This window comes from Pseudophryne corroboree, chromosome 7 (genome assembly GCF_028390025.1).
Source record: "Pseudophryne corroboree isolate aPseCor3 chromosome 7, aPseCor3.hap2, whole genome shotgun sequence".
NCBI classification, from domain to species: Eukaryota; Metazoa; Chordata; class Amphibia; order Anura; family Myobatrachidae; genus Pseudophryne; species Pseudophryne corroboree.
Window position 1 is genome coordinate 446,505,956 of NC_086450.1, and position 23,389 is coordinate 446,529,344.

General features: G+C 50.4%; 1 protein-coding gene across 1 annotated transcript; it reads right to left on the minus strand.

Annotated features, from left to right (window-relative positions):
• Positions 1–4,941: 4,941 nt before the first annotated feature.
• Positions 4,942–23,389, minus strand: LOC134945609 (N-acetylglucosamine-6-phosphate deacetylase-like). The gene is made up of 11 exons (XM_063935008.1): positions 23,124–23,389; positions 22,399–22,535; positions 22,019–22,158; positions 19,559–19,613; positions 19,163–19,375; positions 18,835–18,923; positions 18,552–18,696; positions 17,844–17,951; positions 7,216–7,284; positions 6,262–6,363; positions 4,942–5,718 (listed from the first exon to the last, which is right to left on the minus strand). The coding sequence occupies exons 1-11, from the start codon at positions 23,204–23,206 to the stop codon at positions 5,633–5,635; spliced, it is 1,227 nt and encodes a 408-aa protein (XP_063791078.1). The 5' UTR covers positions 23,207–23,389; the 3' UTR covers positions 4,942–5,632.

A 23,389-nucleotide genomic window follows, 5' to 3' on the forward strand; every position in this document is an offset into this window, starting at 1 on the left:
CGCCCGCATTATCTACAGGCACCCTCCACATCTGCGGACCTCCCACACCTGCCCCTCCCCCACCCGCAACACCTCTGGACCACCACCCGAACCACCTCTGGACTCCCTCCCCCATCCACAGCTCCCCCGCATCCACCCCTCCCCCATCCACAACATCTACATCCCCCATCCGTGCCATCCCACACCTCCCCCACCCACAGCACTTCTGAAACCCATCACCTAAGCTCACCCCCCCTGCACCTCCAAACGCACACCCCTACATCGCCCCTCCCACACACACATCACCTCCATACCCCCTCCTTCATCCACAGTCCCCCTCCCCCACCAACAGCAACTACACTTCCCATCCGCGCCCCCTCTACACCTCCCCCTCCCCCACCCACAGGACCTCTGCACCCTTTACGCCATCCATGCCCCTGCACCCACCCCTCCGCCACCCACAACACCTCTGGACCCCCTCCCACACCCAACCCTCCACCACACGTAGCACCTCGAATCACCATCCACAGCCGCTACAAGTGATTCCCACGGATAGGAACCTCACTGAACCCACCCCCTTTCCAAACCCCCCAAACTTTTGTGAGTATAGTTGCTACCAATGGACATTGGATTAATTAGAAACACTAATACTGTGGCCATTATGTGTATAAGCAACACTGCTACCTGTGCCCATTGTGTATAAGTGGCGCTGCTACCTGTGCACACTGTGTGTATAAGCGGCTCTGCTACCTGTGGTCACTGTGTGTATAAGCGGCTTTGCTACCTGTGGGTATTGTGTGTATACGCCGCTCTGCTACCTGTGGGTATTGTGTGTACACGTGGCTCTGCTACCTGTGCCCATTGTGTGTATAAGCACCTCTGTTACCTGTGGGCACTGTGTATAAGCGCCTCTGCTACCTGGGGGTATTGTGTGTATAAGCGGCTCAGCTAGCTGTGGGCACTGTGTGTATAAGCGTCTCTGCCCCCTGTGGGTATTGTGTGTATAAGCGGTTCTGCTACCTGTGGGTAATGTGTGTACATGTGGCTCTGCTACCTGTGCCCATTGTGTGTATAAGCCCCTCTGCTACCTGTGGTCACTGTGTGTATAAGCGCCTCTGCCCCTGTGGGTATTGTGTGTATAAGCGGTTCTGCTACCTGTGGGTAATGTGTGTATAAGTGGCTCTGCTACCTGTGGGTATTGTGTGTATAAGCGGTTCTGCTACCTGTGGGTATTGTGTGTATAAGCGGCTCTGCTACCTGTGGGTATTGTGTGTATAAGCGGCTCTGCTACCCGTGGCCACTGTGTGTATAAGCGCCTCTGCTACCTGTGGGTATTGTGTGTATAAGCGGCTCTGCTACCTGTGGCCATTGTGTGTATAAGCGGCTCTGCTACCTGTGGGTATTGTGTGTATAAGCGGCTCTGCTACCTGTGGGTATTGTGTGTATAAGCGCCTCTGCTACCTGTGGGCACTGTGTGTATAAGCCCCTCTGCTACCTGTGGGCACTGTGTGTATAAGCGCCTCTGCCCCCTGTGAGTATTGTGTGTATAAGCGGCTCTGCTACCTGTGGGCACTGTGTGTATAAGCGCCTCTGCCCCCTGTGGGTATTGTGTGTATAAGCGGTTCTGCTACCTGTGGGTATTGTGTGTATAAGCGGTTCTGCTACCTGTGGGTATTGTGTGTATAAGCGGCTCTGCTATCTGTGGGCACTGTGTGTATAAGCGCCTCCGCCCCCTGTGGGTATTGTGTGTATAAGCGGTTCTGCTACCTGTGGGTATTGTGTGTATAAGCGGTTCTGCTACCTGTGAGTATTGTGTGTATAAGCGGCTCTGCTATCTGTGGGCACTGTGTGTATAAGCGCCTCTGCCCCCTGTGGGTATTGTGTGTATAAGCGGCTCTGCTACCTGTGGCCACTGTGTGTATAAGCGGCTCTGCTACCTGTGGCCATTGTGTGTATATGCGGTTCTGCTACCTGTGGGTATTGAGTGTATAAGCGGCTCTGCTACCTGTGGCCATTGTGTGTATAAGCGGCTCTGCTACCTGTGGCCACAGCACCTTCGTATCTTATCTACAGTGCATTGCTGTTACTCATCTGGTACTTCATAATGCAGACACTAGCAATATATACTACACTCTACACTATGTTATTCATTGTGCCCTGCGGCCACTCTGCACGCCCTCACAAAGGCCTACGCCCCCTTGACAATCGCACGCCCTCCCCCCTTACAATATTTACCCACTGCCATTAAAAAAAAACCAGGTAATACTCCATATAATAACAATTATAGCACAGCTGAAGCCCGTGCAGGGGATAATGAATCGTAGCCCCTTGCAACGGTATTTTCTGTCTAACACCTTCCCTCTCTTTATCCTCTCCCTACCACCCTGACTCTCCCTATCCTTTACCCATTGCAGAGCGTTTCTGTACATTCCCTTTCTCTCCCCCTACGCCTCTCTATCTTATCTCAACCGGAACCCATTTCTGTATGCCCTCTATACTGCCCTGCGTTTCTGATTCTGTTATCTACCGCCCTGCGTATGTTCAAAGGCGTGCAGAGGTTAACGGGGCGTAGCCCCCAACGACGGTGTGAAGAGCGCCCGTAGGGCGCGATGAATCACCTAGTATACATATATATATATATATATATATATATATATACACACACACATACATATACATACATACATATACACACACACACATACATCATGCTATTTTTCATTGTTGCTGCAGTCTTCTGTAAATAAAAAGATTAATATTAATATGTAAAAAACTTTAGTGTGCAGATTGTTTCCATGGCCCCTGTACATATGATTCATCCCCCCCATAATTTAGCATTTATGTAGCCCATAGGCTGCAATGTCTAATGTCATATGTCCGTGGTTTTAGCTATGGTGACTAAGGTCCAATAGGCGTAGCTTTTGCAATTGAAAATGGTGCTGGTTACTGGCAGCCTTGGTGTTTGTGTGGCAGTGTCATTGTGCAGCCTGGGCACCACGTGGGCAGCCGGTGGTGGGGTCTGGGCAGCAGGCAGGCGGTGGTGGGGCCTGGGCAGCAGGCAGGCGGTGGTGGGGCCTGGGCAGCAGGCAGGCGGTGGTGCTGCCTGGGCAGCAGGAGGTGGACCCTAGGCAGCAGGCAGGCAGCCAGTGTTGCTGCCTGGGCAATAGTGGCAAACCATCCCCAGCACCACTCAGTGGCAAACCAGACAAGCATACACAGCATCGGCACCAGGAACAATGTGTAGCTGGGTGTATGCCATCCCTATTACTATTCTTTGAACTTGTGTCAGAGGCAGATAATGGGTGCGGCACTCATTGAATTTAATTACTATATATTTTTTGCAGCTTGTGTGACCATCACCATGTGGGCACTGGGCAGCATCATCAGAAGACCTGCGAGTCTCAACACACAATCTGCATGTCGCAGTGCCAGCACGCACCAGCAACAGCACATCGCAGGGTCAGCACACACCACCAGCACATCGCAGGGCCAGCATACACCACCAGCAGTGGCAGCACATCCCAGGGCCAGCAGACCGCACCACCAGCGCGTCGCAGGGCCAGCACACACCACCAGCAGTGGTAGCACGTCGCAAGGCCAGCACACACCACCAGCAGCGCATCGCAGGGCCAGCACACACCACCAGCAGCGCGTCACAGGGCCAGCACACACCAGCAGCAGCAGCACACTGCAGGGCCAACACACACCAGCAGCAGCAGCACACTGCAGGGCCAACACACACCAGCAGCAGCACACTGCAGGGCCAACACACACCAGCTGCAGCACACTGCAGGGCCAACACACACCAGCAGCAGCACATCACAGGGCCAACACACACCAGCAGCACACTGCAGGGCCAACACACACCAGCAGCAGCACATCACAGGGCCAACACACACCAGCAGCAGCACATCGCAGGGCCAACACACACCAGCAGCAGCACATCGCAGGGCCAATACACACCAGCAGCAGCACATCGCAGGGTCAACACACACCAGCAGCAGCACATCGCAGGGCCAACACACACCAGCAGCAGCACACTGCAGGGCCAACACACACCAGCAGCAGCACACTGCAGGGCCAACACACACCAGCAGCACACTGCAGGGCCAGCACACACCAGCAGCACACTGCAGGGCCAGCACACACCAGCAGCACACTGCAGGGCCAGCACACACCAGCAGCACACTGCAGGGCCAGCACACACCAGCAGCACACTGCAGGGCCAGCACACACCAGCAGCTGCACGTGGCATTGACAGAGAGGGCCCGGCCAGTGCAGACTCAGGTCCTCATTCAGTATTGATCGTATTTGCACAGCTGCTCGCTGCAGCTTTGCAAATGCGATCCTTACCTCCTACTGCATTTGCATTGCTGTTACACACCTCCTGGTTGCATTTGCAATGACAGCATTGCAACCGGAATCGCAGTCTGGGATCAAACATTGCGACACTCATCTGCAACGGCAAGCTGAGTAAGGCTTAGCTTACTTAGGCTAGCCTTCGCAGGGCGGCTTGCAAGGCCAAGGAAACGGCGTCTCGCAATACAGTCCTAAGCTTCGCCTGAGAAAATGGGGGCGCCCCGTCCCTTCCCCCAAATGTCTCTGCCTGTCAGTCAGACAAGGGCCTTTGCAATACTGCGATGTGATTGCAGGACCCATTCTGCACATGCGCAGTTAACCTAATTATCAGGAAACTGCGCTGAGGATCGCTAATGCAATTCATACTGAATAAGCCCCTGAGCCCAGAGCATGACACAAACTGAGATGGGATCGGGAAAGTCATTAATTTATGCCTATCTTGGATGAACAACACACACTGCAGTCAGTATTTGGTTTTCCCCCAAAGGGGACATACACACAGACACACAATATAACCTGATATCACAGATGTATCAGGTACCAGTAACCACCAGACACCCACCTATCATTACACTGTATTCATAGGAGGAGCGTGCAAGCATGTTCTTTATGTTGTGTATTGCAGATTGTACATGTTCACATATTAGCATTGGCTGTGTGTTGTGCATTGTGCCCTCCCAATTATCATTACACAGTGTAAAGAATAGGTTTCACAATCAGTGTAGCATAGTGTCCTATCCTATAATAAACGCCATGTGTTAGATCTTGTGGAAATCGTTGCCTGTAGTGCAAAATCTGTATTCCTGGCAATGATGAGCCGTCTCTGCATAGTGCATAAGCTACACAGGAAAAACCTCACTGGCTTCTGCAGCGACACCACAAATCCCATATACTGCAACAGAACTGCAGCCCTTCTGTCTACCCAGGATGAAACTTGTGCGTCAGGACACAACACGCAGCCTCCATGATGTAGAAGTGACTGTTACGCTTTTATTGCATTACCAACTAAGCTTTGTATTATATTGATGGTTTTACAACTATTTTACCTCATCTTTTATCTATCTCCCACTTACTCACAGTCCCTTCTTGTTACAGAGAGTAAATGGGTTTGATGATGAAGAGGAATGAGAGACAGGCACTTGCATCACTGGTGTAACCAGCACTCTGGTGACATCTTGTGGCCAATATAAGGTCACGCACATAAGAGCATTCATCATTAGCAGCTAGTATAAGGCACAGTGACGGAGGAGGTGCTAGGGTGCTGATCCCGGGTAAGTCATCATACTGCCACAGACTAGGACACAGCCAAGGAATTCCATACAGCCTGGCCTGCTATGTAAGTTGCTTTCACGTCCAGATTGTCATCCAGCAGCACAAAATCTGGAAAAAAGGAAGAGAGTTAGATTGCAAGAACAAATAAAAGTCTGTTACTAGTATTACCCATCTGCCGGTGACTTCTGGTCTCAGTGTAGGGTTCAATCAAAAGTAAAAATAAATAAATAATCTCAAAACGAATTTGCATATAGATTAACAGAAATTCTTGTCGATCTCCTCTAAGGGAAGATTTATCAAACCTTCCAGAGAGAAAGTGGGTGAGTAACCCATAGCAACCAGACATCACTGGCTGTCATTCATCTGACACAGTCTAAAAATGACAGTTAGAAGTGGTCTTTGAAAGGCTTGATGCATCTCCTCCATAGTCTGTTTGCAATGACCACATGGGGGAAGTGGCATCTCCTGGCTGCAAGCTCAGCGAGGCATCAGAAGCACAAACCCGCTCCCCTGTCCTGCAATCACCATTCAGTCCCCAGGAGAAGCCAGTCTCAGCCAACTTAGCTACACTTTAATTGTACCAAGCAAACTAATAGGAGACAAGTAGGAATTGTATGACACAGAAAGCTATATAAGCATACAGTGATTTACCTGCATCTGCCCCGAAATCCAGAGTTCCCTTGCGGTGCTGTAGGCCAAGGACTTTTGCTGGATGAAGAGACGCAGCTTCTAGAGCCTCTTCCACGGTACAACCTGCCAGGAGACACAGGAGGCCGCTGTATTACCCTGCACAGACTCCTGGTAATATAGTGAGGAGCTGTATATCACATACAGACAGGCAGGCAGGCAGGCAGGCAGGCAGACAGACAGACTACAGCTGGATACACATGGGAACTTATCAACTTACACCCGGGAAATATGGATCAGTGTGGTATTTGGCCACAGACATGGTTAGCCAAAGGGGTCAGGGCTGATCATTTAGCCTTTCCCCAGTGTCACATTGGGCTCAATCAGTGCGCATACACACACAGTGATAGGGGAGAGTGACAAGTTGGTAACAGTGATGAAGGGGGGGGGGGGGGGGGGGAGAATGACAGTGATGAGGGGAAGGGGGGGGGAGAGTGACAGTGAGGAGGGGGGGGGGGGGGGGAGAGAGAGCCAGTGATGAGGGGGGAGGGGAGAGTGACAGTGATGAGGGGGGAGGGGAGAGTGACAGTGATGAGGGGGGAGGGGAGAGTGACAGTGATGAGGGGGGAGGGGAGAGTGACAGTGATGAGGGGGGAGGGGAGAGTGACAGTGATGAGGGGGGAGGGGAGAGTGACAGTGATGAGGGGGGGAAGAGAGAGCCAGTGATGAGGGGGGAGGGGAGAGAGCCAGTGATGAGGGGGGAGGGGAGAGTGACAGTGATGAGGGGGGGGGGGGGGGGGGGGGGGAGAAGAGAGAGCCAGTGATGAGGGGGGAGGGGAGAGTGACAGTGATGAGGGGGGGGGGGGAGCCAGTGATGAGGGGGGAGGGAGAGTGACAGTGATGAGGGGGGAGGGGGGGGGGGGGGGGGGAGGAGAGCGACAGGTTGGTGACAATGATGAAGGGTTATAGGTTACTCACCTGTGGCTTCATGGAAATGCTTTACACGACGTCTCCATGAAGCGATGCTGCCCGCCAGCGTGCATGTACCTGGTATGGGCGAGGGGCACAGGTCACCAGTCAGAAATCTCAGCTGGTATTGTACAGTATTATATTTGTACCACACTAACCAAAGATAGCCAACAGGTACTGCCATTTACGTGCAGACACCCAACAACATAGAGAGATAGAGATATAGATTTTTATATATATATATATATATATATATATATATATATATATATATATATATATATATATATATATATATATATATATATATAATCAATCACACACACACACACACACACACACACACACACACACACACACACACACACACCTCTCTAGTCCAAATCAGCCGGCACTCCCATACAAATTAACAACAGGTCTCCGTGCTCGGGTAGCAAAATAGCAAACAAACATCCATAAACATGGCACTGGAGACTCTGGTACAGCAATAATCACTGGTATGCAGCATAGACGTTTCAGAGCGTGCGCCCCGTCCTCAGTACAGTGGGGGTAATTCAGACCTGATCACAGCAGCAAATTTGTTAGCAGTTGGGCAAAACCATGTGCACTGCAGGGGGGGGGGGGGGCGCAGATATAACATGTGCAGAGAGAGTTAAGGTCCATACACATTAGACGATGTCGCTCTGTGAGCGACGTCGTCTAAAGTCTCCCCCTCCCGGGCGGCCGACTGTACACACTGAGCGATATGACCGCTCATATCGCTCAGTGACGTCACGCCTCCGCCAGCCCTGCATGCAGGTCGTGGACGACAGTCCAGATCCTGCATGCATGCCTACCGACAGCGACGATCGTTGCCGACCCGAGGGGACGCGCATCGGTCGTTGCTGGCGGCATACACACTTGCCAATAAAATGAGCGTCGTTGCTCATGGAGGGGGATAATGAGCGACGTCGCTCATTTTAATCGGCAAGTGTGTATGGGCCTTTAGATTTGGGTGGGTTATATCGTTTCTGTGCAGGGTAAATACTGGCTGCTTTATTTTTACACTGCAATTTAGATTTCAGTTTGAACACACCCCAGCCAAATCTAACTCTCTCTGCACATGTTACATCTGCCCCACCCTGCAGTGCACATTGGGGGTAATTCTGAGTTGATCGCAGCAGGATTTTTGTTAGCAGTTGGGCAAAACCATGTCCACTGCAGGGGAGGCAGATATAACATGTGCAGAGAGAGTTAGATTTGGGTGGGTTATATTGTTTCTGTGCAGGGTAAATACTGGCTGCTTTATTTTTACACTGCAATTTAGATTTCAGTTTGAACACACCCCACCCAAATCTAACTCTCTCTGCACATGTTATATCTGCCTCCCCTGCAGTGCACATGGTTTTGCCCAACGGCTAACAAATGTGCTGCTATGATCAACTCTGAATTACCCCCAATACAAGATCACAAGACATACAACAAATTACCTCAATATACCTGTGCAGGTCCCCGTGATCCTCACTGCCGCACACCTGGTTCCCGTTTCCACCCGCCGCGCCGCAGTCCACTTCCTCTCCTGACGTCACTGTTGCCATGAACATACAATATGTTATAAAAAAAAATAAGATTTTACTTACCGATAAATCTATTTCTCGTAGTCCGTAGTGGATGCTGGGACTCCGTAAGGACCATGGGGAATAGCGGCTCCGCAGGAGACAGGGCACAAGAATAAAAGCTTTAGGATCAGGTGGTGTGCACTGGCTCCTCCCCCTATGACCCTCCTCCAAGCCTCAGTTAGGATACTGTGCCCGGACGAGCGTACATAATAAGGAAGGATATTGAATCCCGGGTAAGACTCATACCAGCCACACCAATCACACCGTACAACTTGTGATCTGAACCCAGTTAACAGTATGATAACAACGAAGGAGCCTCTGAAAAGATGGCTCACAACAACAATAACCCGATTTAGTTAACAATAACTATGTACAAGTATTGCAGACAATCCGCACTTGGGATGGGCGCCCAGCATCCACTACGGACTACGAGAAATAGATTTATCGGTAAGTAAAATCTTATTTTCTCTGACGTCCTAGTGGATGCTGGGACTCCGTAAGGACCATGGGGATTATACCAAAGCTCCCAAACGGGCGGGAGAGTGCGGATGACTCTGCAGCACCGAATGAGAGAACTCCAGGTCCTCCTCAGCCAGGGTATCAAATTTGCAGAATTTAGCAAACGTGTTTGCCCCTGACCAAGTAGCTGCTCGGCAAAGTTGTAAAGCCGAGACCCCTCGGGCAGCCGCCCAAGATGAGCCCACTTTCCTTGTGGAATGGGCTTTTACAGATTTTGGCTGTGGCAGGCCTGCCACAGAATGTGCAAGCTGAATTGTACTACAAATCCAACGAGCAATAGTCTGCTTAGAAGCAGGAGCACCCAGCTTGTTGGGTGCATACAGGATAAACAGCGAGTCAGACTTTCTGACTCCAGCCGTCCTGGAAACATATATTTTCAGGGCCCTGACAACGTCAAGTAACTTGGAGTCCTCCAAGTCCCTAGTAGCCGCAGGCACCACAATAGGTTGGTTCATGTGAAAAGCAGAAACCACCTTAGGGAGAAATTGAGGACGAGTCCTCAATTCTGCCCTGTCAGAATGAAAAATTAAGTAAGGGCTTTTATATGATAAAGCCGCCAATTCTGACACACGCCTGGCTGAAGCCAGGGCTAACAGCATCGTCACCTTCCATGTGAGATATTTTAAGTCCACAGTGGTGAGTGGTTCAAACCAATGTGACTTAAGGAACCTCAAAACAACATTGAGATCCCAAGGTGCCACTGGAGGCACAAAAGGAGGTTGTATATGCAGTACCCCTTTTACAAATGTCTGAACTTCAGGTACTGAAGCCAGTTCTTTCTGGAAGAAAATCGACAGGGCCGAAATTTGAACCTTAATGGACCCTAATTTTAGGCCCATAGACAGTCCTGTTTGCAGGAAATGGAGGAAACGACCCAGTTGAAATTCCTCTGTAGGGGCCTTCTTGGCCTCACACCACGCAACATATTTTCGCCAAATGCGGTGATAATGTTTTGCGGTTACATCCTTCCTGGCTTTGACCAGGGTAGGGATGACTTCATCTGGAATGCCTTTTTCCTTCAGGATCCGGCGTTCAACCGCCATGCCGTCAAACGCAGCCGCGGTAAGTCATGGAACAGACAAGGCCCCTGCTGGAGCAGGTCCTTTCTTAGAGGTAGAGGCCACGGGTCTTCCGTGAGCATCTCTTGAAGTTCCGGGTACCAAGTCCTTCTTGGCCAATCCGGAACCACGAGTATCGTTCTTACTCCTCTCCTTCTTATGATTCTCAGTACTTTTGGTATGAGAGGCAGAGGAGGGAACACATACACTGACTGGTACACCCACGGTGTCACCAGAGCGTCCACCGCTATTGCCTGAGGGTCCCTTGACCTGGCGCAATATCTGTCTAGTTTTTTGTTTAGACGTGACGCCATCATGTCCACCTTTGGTTTTTCCCAACGGTTTACAATCAGGTGGAAGACTTCTGGGTGAAGTCCCCACTCTCCCGGGTGAAGGTCGTGTCTGCTGAGGAAGTCTGCTTCCCAGTTGTCCACTCCCGGAATGAACACTGCTGACAGAGCTATCACATGATTTTCCGCCCAGCAAAGAATCCTTGCAGCTTCTGCCATTGCCCTCCTGCTTCTCGTGCCGCCCTGTCTGTTTACGTGGGCGACTGACGTGATGTTGTCCGATTGGATCAATACCGCCTGACCCTGAAGCAGGGGTTTCGCTTGACTTAGGGCATTGTAAATGGCCCGTAGTTCCAGAATGTTTATATGAAGAGATGTTTCCATGCTTGACCACAAGCCCTGGAAGTTTCTTCCCTGTGTGACTGCTCCCCAGCCTCTCAGGCTTGCATCCGTGGTCACCAGGATCCAATCCTGAATGCCGAATCTGCGGCCCTCTAGAAGATGAGCACTCTGCAACCACCACAGGAGGGACACCCTTGTCTTTGGTGACAGGGTTATCCGCTGCTGCATCTGAAGATGCGAACCGGACCATTTGTCCAGTAGATCCCACTGAAACGTTCTTGCATGGAATCTTCCGAATGGAATTGCTTCGTAAGAAGCCACCATTTTTCCCAGGACCCTCGTGCACTGATGCACTGACACCTGGCCTGGTTTTAGGAGGTTCCTGACTAGCTCGGATAACTCCTTGGCCTTCTCCTCCGGGAGAAAAACCTTCTTCTGGACTGTGTCCAGAATCATTCCTAGGAACAGAAGACGTGTCGTTGGAATCAGCTGCGATTTTGGAATATTTAGGATCCACCCGTGCTGACGTAACACTATCTGAGATAGTGCTACTCCGACTTCTAACTGTTCCCTGGACCTTGCCCTTATCAGGAGATCGTCCAAGTAAGGGATAATTAAGATGCCTTTTCTTCGAAGAAGAATCATCATTTCGGCCATTACCTTGGTAAAGACCCGAGGTGCCGTGGACAACCCAAACGGCAGCGTCTGAAACTGATAATGACAGTCTTGTACTACAAACCTGAGATACCCTTGGTGAGAAGGGTAGATTGGGACGTGGAGATAAGCATCTTTGATGTCCAGACACACCATATAGTCCCCTTCTTCCAGGTTCGCTATCACCGCTCTGAGTGATTCCATCTTGAATTTGAACCTTTTTATGTAAGTGTTCAAGGATTTAAGATTTAAAATTGGTCTCACCGAGCCGTCCGGCTTCGGTACCACAAACAGCGTGGAATAATACCCCTTTCCTTGTTGTAGGAGGGGTACCTTGATTATCACCTGCTGGGAATACAGCTTGTGAATGGCTTCCAGAACTGCCTCCCTGTCGGAGGGAGACTTTGGCAGAGCAGACTTCAGGAACCGGCGAGGGGGAAACGCCTCAAATTCCAGTTTGTACCCCTGCGATACTACCTGTAGAATCCAGGGATCCACTTGCGAGTGAGCCCACTGCGCGTTGAAATTCTTGAGACGGGCCCCCACCAAGTCTGAGTCTGCTTGTAAAGCCCCAGCGTCATGCTGAAGACTTGGCAGAAGCAGGGGAAGGCTTCTGATCCTGGGAAGCGGCTGCATGGTGCAGTCTTTTTCCCCTTCCTCTGCCCCGGGGCAGAAAGGAATGGCCTTTTGCTCGCTTGTATTTATGGGAACGAAAGGACTGAGTTTGAAAAGACGGTGTCTTTTTCTGCTGATGTGAAGTGACCTGGGGTAAGAAGGTGGACTTTCCAGCCGTTGCCGTGGCCACCAGGTCCGAAAGACCAGCCCCAAATAACTCCTCCCCTTTATACGGCAATACTTCCATATGTCGTTTGGAATCCGCATCCCCTGACCACTGACGCGTCCATAACGTTCTTCTGGCAGAGATGGACATAGCACTTACTCTTGATGCCAGGGTGCAAATATCCCTCTGTGCATCACGCATAAATAGTAATGCATCCTTCAAATGCTCTATAGTTAACAATATATTGTCCCTATCCAGGGTATCAATATTTTCAGTCAGGGAATCCGACCACGCGACTCCAGCACTGCACATCCAGGCTGAAGCGATTGCTGGTCGCAGTATAACACCAGTATGTGTGTATATACTTTTTAGGATATTTTCCAGCCTTCTATCAGCTGGTTCTTTGAGGGTGGCCGTATCAGGAGATGGTAACGCTACTTGTTTAGATAAACGTGTGAGCGCCTTATCTACCCTAGGGGGTGTTTCCCAACGTGTCCTAACCTCTGATGGGAAAGGATATAGTGCCAATAATTTATTAGAAATTAGCAGTTTTTTGTCGGGAGAAACCCACGCTTTATCACATACCTCATTCAATTCATCTGACTCAGGAAAAACTATTGGTAGTTTTTTCACCCCCCACATAATACCCTTCTTAGTGGTATTTGTAGTGTCAGAAATGTGCAATGCTTCCTTCATTGCCGTGATCATGTAACGTGTGGCCCTACTGGACATTACGTTCGACTCATCACCGTCGACACTAGACTCAGTATCTGTGTCTGGGTCTGTGTCGACCCACTGAGGTAACGGGCGTTTTAGGGCCCCTGACGGTGTCTGAGACGCCTGGACAGGCACTAATTGATTTGCCGGCTGTCTCATGTCGTCAACAGTTTTTTGCAAAGTGTTGACATTATCACTTAATTGTTTGAACACGATCATCCAGTCAGGTGTCGACTCCCTAGGGGGTGACATCACTAACGCAGGCAATTGCTCCGCCTCCACATCATTTTCCTCCTCATACATGTCGACACACACGTACCGACACACAGCACACACACCGGGAATGCTCTGATAGAGGACAGGACCCCACGAGCCCTTTGGAGAGACAGAGGGAGAGTCTGCCAGCACACACCCAGCGCTATATATATATATATATATATATATATATATATATATATATATATATATATATATATATATATATATACATATACAGGGATAACCTTATATAAGTGTTATTCCCTTATAGCTGCTGTTTATATTGTCATTTGCTGCCAATAGTGCCCCCCCCTTCTCTTTTTTACCCTGATTCTGAAGCAGGACTGCAGGGGAGAGTCAGGGAGCCGTCCTTCCAGCGGAACTGTGAGGGAAAATGGCGCTTGTGTGCTGAGGAGATAGGCTCCGCCCCTTCACGACGCCCTTATCTCCCGCTCTTTTGTGTAAAAATGGCAGGGGTTAAAATACATCCATATAGCCCAGGAGCTATATGTGATGTATTCTTTTGCCACCTAAGGTATTATCATTTATATTGCGTCTCAGGGCGCTCCCCCCCAAGCACCCTGCACCCTCAGTGACCGGAGTGTGAAGTGTGCTGAGAGCAATGGCGCACAGCTGCGGTGCTGTGCGCTACCTTAGTCTGAAGACAGGATTGTCTTCTGCCGCCGATTTCACCGGACCTCTTCGTCTCTTCTGGCTCTGTAAGGGGGACGGCGGCGCGGCTCCGGTGACCCATCCAGGCTGTACCTGTGATCGTCCCTCTGGAGCTAATGTCCAGTAGCCTAAGAAGCCCAATCCACTCTGCACGCAGGTGAGTTCGCTTCTTCTCCCCTTAGTCCCACGATGCAGTGAGCCTGTTGCCAGCAGGACTCACTGAAAATAAAAAACCTAAATTAAACTTTTATTCTAAGCAGCTCAGGAGAGCCACCTAGCCTGCACCCTTCTCGTTCGGGCACAAAAATCTAACTGAGGCTTGGAGGAGGGTCATAGGGGGAGGAGCCAGTGCACACCACCTGATCCTAAAGCTTTTATTCTTGTGCCCTGTCTCCTGCGGAGCCGCTATTCCCCATGGTCCTTACGGAGTCCCAGCATCCACTAGGACGTCAGAGAAAGTTATTATGTTGGTGTTTTTTATAACATATTGTATGTTCATTACAGGCCTGACTGTAACAGACCCGTAATTACTGAGGGTATCCCCGCCATGCCTGAATGCGCCCGGAGCCCTCTTCTTCCGGGCGGTGGAGCCGGTGACACGCATACACTGCGTAGTCATGGCAACAGTGACGTTGAGAGAGGAAGTGGACTGAGGATCACAGGTATATAGAGGTCACTTGTTGCATGTCTTGTGATCTTGTATTGTACTGAGGACGGGGCGCACGCTCCAAAATGTTTACGCTGAATACAAGGGATTATTGCTATACCAGAGTCTCCAGTGCAGTGTTTATGGATGTGTATATATCTATCTGTCTATACACACACACACACACACACACACGTTTTAGGCAGGTGTGGCAAAAATGCTCAAAGTGAGAATGCTTTAAAAAAAAAAAAAAAAATGGAGGCGTTAATAGTGGATTTTCATCAATTAACAAAATGCAAAGTGGATGAACAGAAGAGAAGTCACATAGGCCCTACACACTGGGCGGTATCACTCAAAGATATGAACGATCTTGTTCATTAATGAACGAGATACCGTTCATATCTTTCAGTGTGGAGGCAGCAGCAATGAACAATGCGCGGCCCCGCGCTCGTTCATCGCTGGTGCCCCGTCGGCATTGCATGCAGGCCAATATGGACGATCTCGCCCATATTTGCCTGCACTTCTATGGAGCCGTGTGATGGGGGGAGTGAATTAACTTCACTCCCCCCGTCACTGCCCCCCCCCCCCACCGCCCGTCGGCCGTATCCGCCGTCGGGCAGCTCGGTGGCGGATCTTTAAATGTGTAGGGCCCTTAAATCAAATCAATATTTGGTGCGGCCACCCTTTGCCTTCAGGTATTTTGTAGGATTGAAGTCAGGTGTATGATAACCCAACCATACCAAACAGGTGATAATGATCATCATTTCAATATGTAGGTTGAAACACAGGGGCAGATGCATTAAGCCTGGAGAAGTGATAAAGTGGAAGGTGATAGGAGCTGATTGGCTGGTGCGTTATCACTTCTCCAGGCTTAATACATCTGCCCCACAGTTATTAACTGAAACAGCTCAAACGGAAATCCAACTTTGGGGGGTATTCAGAGGTGGACGCAATGTTGATAATTATGCAAATGGCTGACTTCCAGTCTTCTACACATGTGCTTCAGCCGCAGTGTGCATGTGCAGACTTTCACTATGCACTTGTATCCCGGAAGGATGCGATTGCATTGTGATTGGCAAGCGGCAGGCGGTCGGGGGTAGCAATGCGGTGGGGAGCGAGTGAAGAAGGAAGCACAGGCATGTCATGGCTCTTTTTGGGAGGCCCGATAACATCGCCTTCGTTTTCTGCGATAGGAGACATGGAACTGGGCCGCCTTAACACGCACCATGGCTGCGTATGCAGGGGGTCTACCTCTAATTCCTGATTGTGCGATACAATCGTAACTGAATTGTGATCACATCGCTGGGTGGCACCACACATGCTGGGTAGCCCCACAGCATGCGATTTTAACCCGCTTGATGCTAAGGAGCTGAATGTGGCACATATGTGTGCGGTCAGCAGTCCTCCTGACCCTGCTGGGGCGCTATAACTAAGGAGGAGCCAGACTGTGATGCCTGTTACTGTGCACTACTGTTAGTAATGTATTGCCTACAGCAGGTAAAGTATCACATGACATGAGGTAACCATAAGCTGCTGGGGCTGTTACAGAACACCATGCGGCTATAGTGTATCACATGACATGAGGTAACCGAGGCTGCTGGGGTTGTTACAGGACACCATGCGGCTATAGTGTATCACATGACATGAGGTAACCGAGGCTGCTGGGGCTGTTACAGGACACCATGCGGCTATAGTGTATCACATGACATGAGGTAACCGGGGCTGCTGGGGCTGTTACAGGACACCATGCGGCTATAGTGTATCACATGACATGAGGTAACCGAGGCTGCTGGGGTTGTTACAGGACACCATGCGGCTATAGTGTATCACATGACATGAGGCAACCGAGGCTGCTGGGGCTGTTACAGGACACCATGCGGCTATAGTGTATCACATGACATGAGGTAACCGAGGCTGCTGGGGCTGTTACAGGACACCATGCGGCTATAGTGTATCACATGACATGAGGTAACCGAGGCTGCTGGGGCTGTTACAGGACACCATGTGCTATAGTGTATCACATTACATGAGGTAACCGAGGCTGCTGGGGCTGTTACAGGACACCATGCGGCTATAGTGTATCACATGACATGAGGTAACCGAGGCTGCTGGGGCTGTTACAGGACACCATGTGCTATAGTGTATCACATTACATGAGGTAACCGAGGCTGCTGGGGCTGTTACAGGACACCATGCGGCTATAGTGTATCACATGACATGAGGTAACCGAGGCTGCTGGGGCTGTTACAGGACACCATGCGGCTATAGTGTATCACATGACATGAGGTAACCGTAAGCTGCTGGGGCTGTTACAGAACACCATGCGGCTATAGTGTACCACATGACATGAGGTAACTGGGGCGCTATAACTAAGGAGGAGCCAGACCGGCCTGTGATGCCTGTTACCATACACTACTGAACATGTAACATGATAGGATGAGGATTTCATGGAGCGTGAACTTGGCGCTCAGCACCACTGTGTTACAAGACACAGGGGTCTATTCATGAAGCAGTGAAAAGAGTGGAGAAGTGAGCCAGTGGAGAAGTTGCCCGTGGCAACCAATCAGCTGCTCTGTATAATCTTATAGTATGCAAATTATGGATGTTACTTCAGTGCCGATTGGTTGCCATGGGCAACTTCTCCACTGGCTCACTTTTCCACATTTTTCACTGTTTCATGAATAGACCCCACAATGTACTCTAATACCGGGGTAGGCAACCTGCGGCACTACTCATCCCAGCATGCTCTGCTGCAGTTTTGCTAACACTGCTGGAATGTGTAGTCTCACAGGCAACCTACCCTTGCACTAATCCATAACAGCATATACATAGCTACTCATATACAGACTGACACATTGTTCTACTGGGATCCATTCAATTTGCCGGCTGTTGGAATCCCGGCAAAACAGGACTATTCCCACTCGCGGGTGTCCACAACACCCACAGAGTGGGAATAGATCCTGTGGCGAGTGCAGCGAGCCCGCAAGGGGACTCTCTGCGCTTGTCCCATGCCGGAATTCTGGCGGGCAGGATGCCGTTGTCGGGATATGGACAGCCGGCAACCCGCCCGCCGGTAAATCATATGTATTCCATTGTACTTACCAGCCACGTATGCGTTATACCCATCAATGAGTATTTCCTGCTGTCCCAGAGTGTGTCTCCCGGGCCCAAGGCCCATGGCCGTGATGGCATCTGTCACTAGCACCAGGCCTGGAACACACAACAAGATACACCATGACAGGGGTCTGCTTATGGGTGGGAATGTGCCCCATGCAGTAAGACAAGAGAGGAGGTGGCACAATGTAGAGGAGTCTGACTGGCATGGAAACGGGTAGTTATGGGAGACAAACCCCCCAAACGCCAGTCACTGCGGCACAGAACTCTGCAGTCTAATACAGGCTATCACAATGCTGATATCTGCAGAATATTATACTGGGAGGGGGGTAATCCGGAATGATTGGGATTAGGGTTTTCTAATTTAGAATTTGGAGCACCACACCTAAAAAATGCCACATTACACTAACAAAATGCCCTTCGTCTCTGTATTTATTTAGCAGTGCTCCTCGCAGTAGCTGGCTGATCACGTATATGACAAAACCAACGCACCACAGCAAATTGTTTCTGCTTTTTCCTTTCTGGTTTCCAGAATAAAAGACCAATTACCTGTATATAAACCTTATCACAGTCTACAAGCTGCGCGGTATAACACGTGGTCACAACAGAAGGGCCTTGTTGTCTTTTGATCAACGTTTCTCGGGGTAAAGCCGAGCCCCAGCCATGCCCTCCCCTACCCACGCCAGTGACACTCACCATTGGGGTGGGCACGATGGGCTATCCGAAGTGCGGCGGGATTGGTGTGGATTCCGTCTGCAATCATCCCATAATAAACCGTCCTTCCGGCTGGGATGCGATCACTCGTCAGTAGCCCCACAATGCCAGGGTCGCGGTGGTGGAACTGCAGCGGATGGGTCAGGGTGTATGGTTATTATCAGACACAGGCACACGGTATAGAAGTCTAGGTGACAGCAGCAGACGGTACAGGCAGAGAGTGACCCAATGGACAGACGGAGATTGGCTGCCAAGACTCACGTACCGGCAGCATGGCGTTGAAGAGGTGCGTAATAAATGAGGCACCGCAGCTTACGGCATCCTCAGCCTGAGACAGATTGGCCACTGAGTGCCCTGTGGACAGAGAGGACGTTATACCACGGCTATGTCAGCAAGGAAGCCCTCTCTTCTCAATATCAGCTATGGCTAAGTCGCAGGGACCCCAGCGTGCCAGGAAGGGCTATTTGCAGCAATTAGTATGAGGACTTATCTGTAAGATGTTAATGTTAACAAAACTGTAAAGACACATTGTTATTATGACTTAGTATGACATTACTGTCCCCATGGGCTACAGGACAGAAGTGTGCACACACCTAGCGAGACACATATCCCGCGCCGCACCAGTTCTGTGATCACCTCCTGGCTCCGCCCCATCTCAGGGGCGAGTGTGACAATGCTGACTCCTTCCAACGTCCCATAGGTGTCCAGGAGCTCGGAGAAACCCTTCTCACTGAAAGAGCGCAGGCAATGCTCAGGGTGGGCTCCCTTCTTCTCTGCGCTGATGTACGGACCCTCCAGGTGGACACCTGCAGCCAGAGGAGGAACAGGGAATAGAGAGACTAAGAAACGTCAGTGATTCTGTGTACTGGGATGGTGGCAGAATCAGAGTGACCTCCCACCATCTGTGGATGTTGAGGGTTGTCAGGCATGATCTATGTAGATGAAAAGTGGAGAAGGTATAATCTGTTTGTATGATGGAACGTCATTACCCAACACTCCGGCTCCGTGTGGTCCCCCATCCATCACAGATATCTGAGGCAGCACCTGACAAAGAATGAGAAAGATTGGTCTACACGTTTCTGTTACCACTGGATGTTAAAGAGGCCCTGGGCTGAGGTAACATGGGGTATTGTGTATGGCTGTGTGAGGAGAACATTCCGCCTCGGACTCACCTGCATCGTTACCATTGGATGTTAGAGAGGCCCTGGGCTGTGGTAACATGGGGCATTGTGTATGGCTGTGTGAGGAGAACATTCAGCCTCAGACTCACCTACAGTGGAACCACTGGATGTTAGAGCGGGCCTGGGCTGTGGTAACATGGGGCACTGTGTATGGCTGTGTGAGGAGAACATTCAGCCTCAGACTCACCTACAGTGGAACCACTGGATGTTAGAGCGGGCCTGGGCTGTGGTAACATGGGGCACTGTGTATGGCTGTGTGAGGAGAACATTCAGCCTCAGACTCACCTACAGTGGAACCACTGGATGTTAGAGCGGGCCTGGGCTGTGGTAACATGGGGCACTGTGTATGGCTGTGTGAGGAGAACATTCAGCCTCAGACTCACCTACAGTGGAACCACTGGATGTTAGAGCGGGCCTGGGCTGTGGTAACATGGGGCACTGTGTATGGCTGTGTGAGGAGAACATTCAGCCTCAGACTCACCTACAGTGGAACCACTGGATGTTAGAGCGGGCCTGGGCTGTGGTAACATGGGGCACTGTGTATGGCTGTGTGAGGAGAACATTCAGCCTCAGACTCACCTACAGTGGAACCACTGGATGTTAGAGAGGCCCTGGGCTGTGGTAACATGGGGCACTGTGTATGGCTGTGTGAGGAGAACATTCAGCCTCAGACTCACCTACAGTGGAACCACTGGATGTTAGAGAGGCCCTGGGCTGTGGTAACATGGGGCACTGTGTATGGCTGTGTGAGGAGAACATTCCGCCTCGGACTCACCTGCATCGTTAGTACCACTGGATGCTAGAGCGGGCCTGGGCTGTGGTAACATAGGGCATTGTGTATGGCTGTGTGAGGGGAACATTCAGCCTCAGACTCACCTACAGTGGAACCACTGGGATTAGACACTAATTAATTTATACAAAGGAATAGGTCAGAACATAACATAAGTGCAGTGACTGACAATAAGAGACGGCAGCTGCCAAATCAGGCACCCGCACCCCAGTTACTGGCAAGTGGTCCGCGATCAAAGGTCAAATTAGCCATAAAGTCACTAAGCCACAGGACGGCTGCCAGGTCAAGGTCCATAATCCAAGAGTCACCAATACATTCCAGCAGAAGTAAAGTGAAAGCCAGGGTTAATTCCATTGCCTAATGACAGGCATCTATATAACTGCACAGAGACCACCTTGGAGAGCTGGTAGAACTTACACTGTCCCCAGCCCCCGGGGTCATCCCTTTGCATGTGTGAAAAATGCAGAAGGTGCACGCACTACACAGAGTTGCTGCGACGGGGACAGAGACGGAATCAGAGATGGGGCAACACAGTAACCGGGAGATGGCCTACAGTGAACTCAGAAAAGTCCATCTTGTGAGCGTGTGATGGGCGTCTCAGGGAAAGCGACTGCGTTCTCAGACACACCGCCGCGGGGGCCATGTTCAGAAGGAGAAACTGCCCCTGTGATGTGCATGTGCATGTGATGGTGTGTCAATGGTGCATGGTCAGGAATCACCGGCTGTGTTACAGCGTGCAGAGACGGGGATAGTTGGCGCTTAGGGCTTGCACACTCAGGCGCATGTTTGTACACCAGGAGGAAGCGGCGGAGACCAGCATTTGCATATTATCTCTTCTCCAACAGACGCAGCAGCCTCCACCTCTGAATCAGGCCCTTGGTTTCTACCTATTCCCAGGATTTCTTGGCCTGAGCCAGTCAGGAATCTCCTTTGTGGTCATGTGATGGCAGAGGAAGAAGTGGACCAGGTTTTGTTATAAAAGTTCCAAAGCCACTCTCCCCAGACATATGTCATGTGACTGTGGTTCCCATGGCGATCACATGACACTTTGCAAACTGTTCAACTAATGAAACACCCCTCATTTTAAACAGCATCAGCATTAATGTTATAGTAGAATGGGCATTTTGTCTTTATTTTACACAGATGATATATTTGGGAGGTTGGAGCCATGATCTCTATGGCAGAGGGTAGGGGGCACAACTATCCTAGGGAGGGGAAACGGGCAAATCCTGACTGTCCCACCTGTGTTCCTGTGAGGAGATATATAAGCCAGACAGGGGAGCTGTGTACTGTATATATTTCCCGCCCGACTAGAGGAATACCCAATGCCCTCAGTTTAAGGCAGGTGACACAATGACACAATGTAAACACACAGACAGCATGAGGTTTTGTACATACTCCTCTCAGTGAATCCCATTATCCGCTGCTGTTTTCCTGTGGAAACATTCAGTCACAGTAAGTAAAAGTCAGTGTCGCACCTTGTGGTAGACAGACGCGGGGGAGGTCACCAGGGTTGGGCAGAAAGAGGTGACGCCATGAGACAGGATGTTACCAGCGACCAGAGAAAGCCCAGCTCTCACATCATCTGTTTCCTGGGAAAAGTCCACACCAAACCCTCCTGATGTAACAAGAAAGGACGGAAGAGGTCACATTAATCTGTGGGTGATGGCATGTGCCAGGTATACACAGTCAGAACCATGGGCAGACCAGCCACTGACAGGGGGAGAATGTCCGGCTCCTGTTTTCCTCAGCTGAAATAATCTAAACTCAAGAAAACAAGAGCATAACATTATCACACTGGTGATACGGCCCAGGCTGGACATAAGCAGATGGCAGCCACTAGACATGACTCTCTTACCATTGATCTGGGTGTCAATGAATCCAGGTGCAATGATCCTCCCCCGACAGTCCACCTGGGCATCAGCAGCCCCTTTCTCGTCAAAGAACAGCTTCTCGGGGTCAAGAATCTTCCCCTGCCGCACCCACAGATCCTCCCTATAGGAGTGAGGGACAGAGACGTTACTGACACACCTGAGCTTTACTGCTTAGTTTTCACGGATAGGAATATTACTAATATAAAATGTTATTTTTCCCCAAATATTAGCACCTTTCCCCAACATTCCCCAGTAGAATAGCAGCACAATGTATTTGGTCCCATCATAGAAAGCAGACTGTAACCTGTGTATCTCTAGTACTGTGGTACAAAGGACGAGACTTACTCTATCCTGACGTTACCACTACGGTACCAGGACAGGGGCAGTTACAGAGCAGGAGAGATGCAGCTTGGACACCATCTCTGCTGCCCCCCTGTGACATCAGGTAAGTACTGCATGTACACGTGTGTATGGGGAACACATAGCAGGACTGGATACTGGGCAATGAGAGTACTCCTAGCTGAATGTAGACTAGCCACAGGTCTGCGCCTCGTGCAAACACACAGATCAGACTACACGGTGCAGCTGGAGTTATCTGGATACAGGATGGTCAGACAGGGACAGGTTACATGCACATTATATATCCTGGGCCACAGTCCTGCAAATACTCCCACAGATCAATTACACAGACTGCAGAAAGCACACTCACCACTGCAGCTTATGGTCCCTGAGGATCCTGCAGTTCCTGAACTGGGTGATGGGGGCATCAGACACTGACTTGTTGGAAGGCATTGCCTAATACTGGGCCAGTAGCCAGGTCTGTAGCCTCCAGCTGTCCATCACACCCGCTCCATAATCCTCACTCATTTCACCCTTTCATCCCTATTGTATGGGTAGATGCTAGAATCAAGTGGGCTCCACGCACGGTGTAGCAGTCACATGATGAGCTCAGATCAGGTGACAGGACATCCCTTG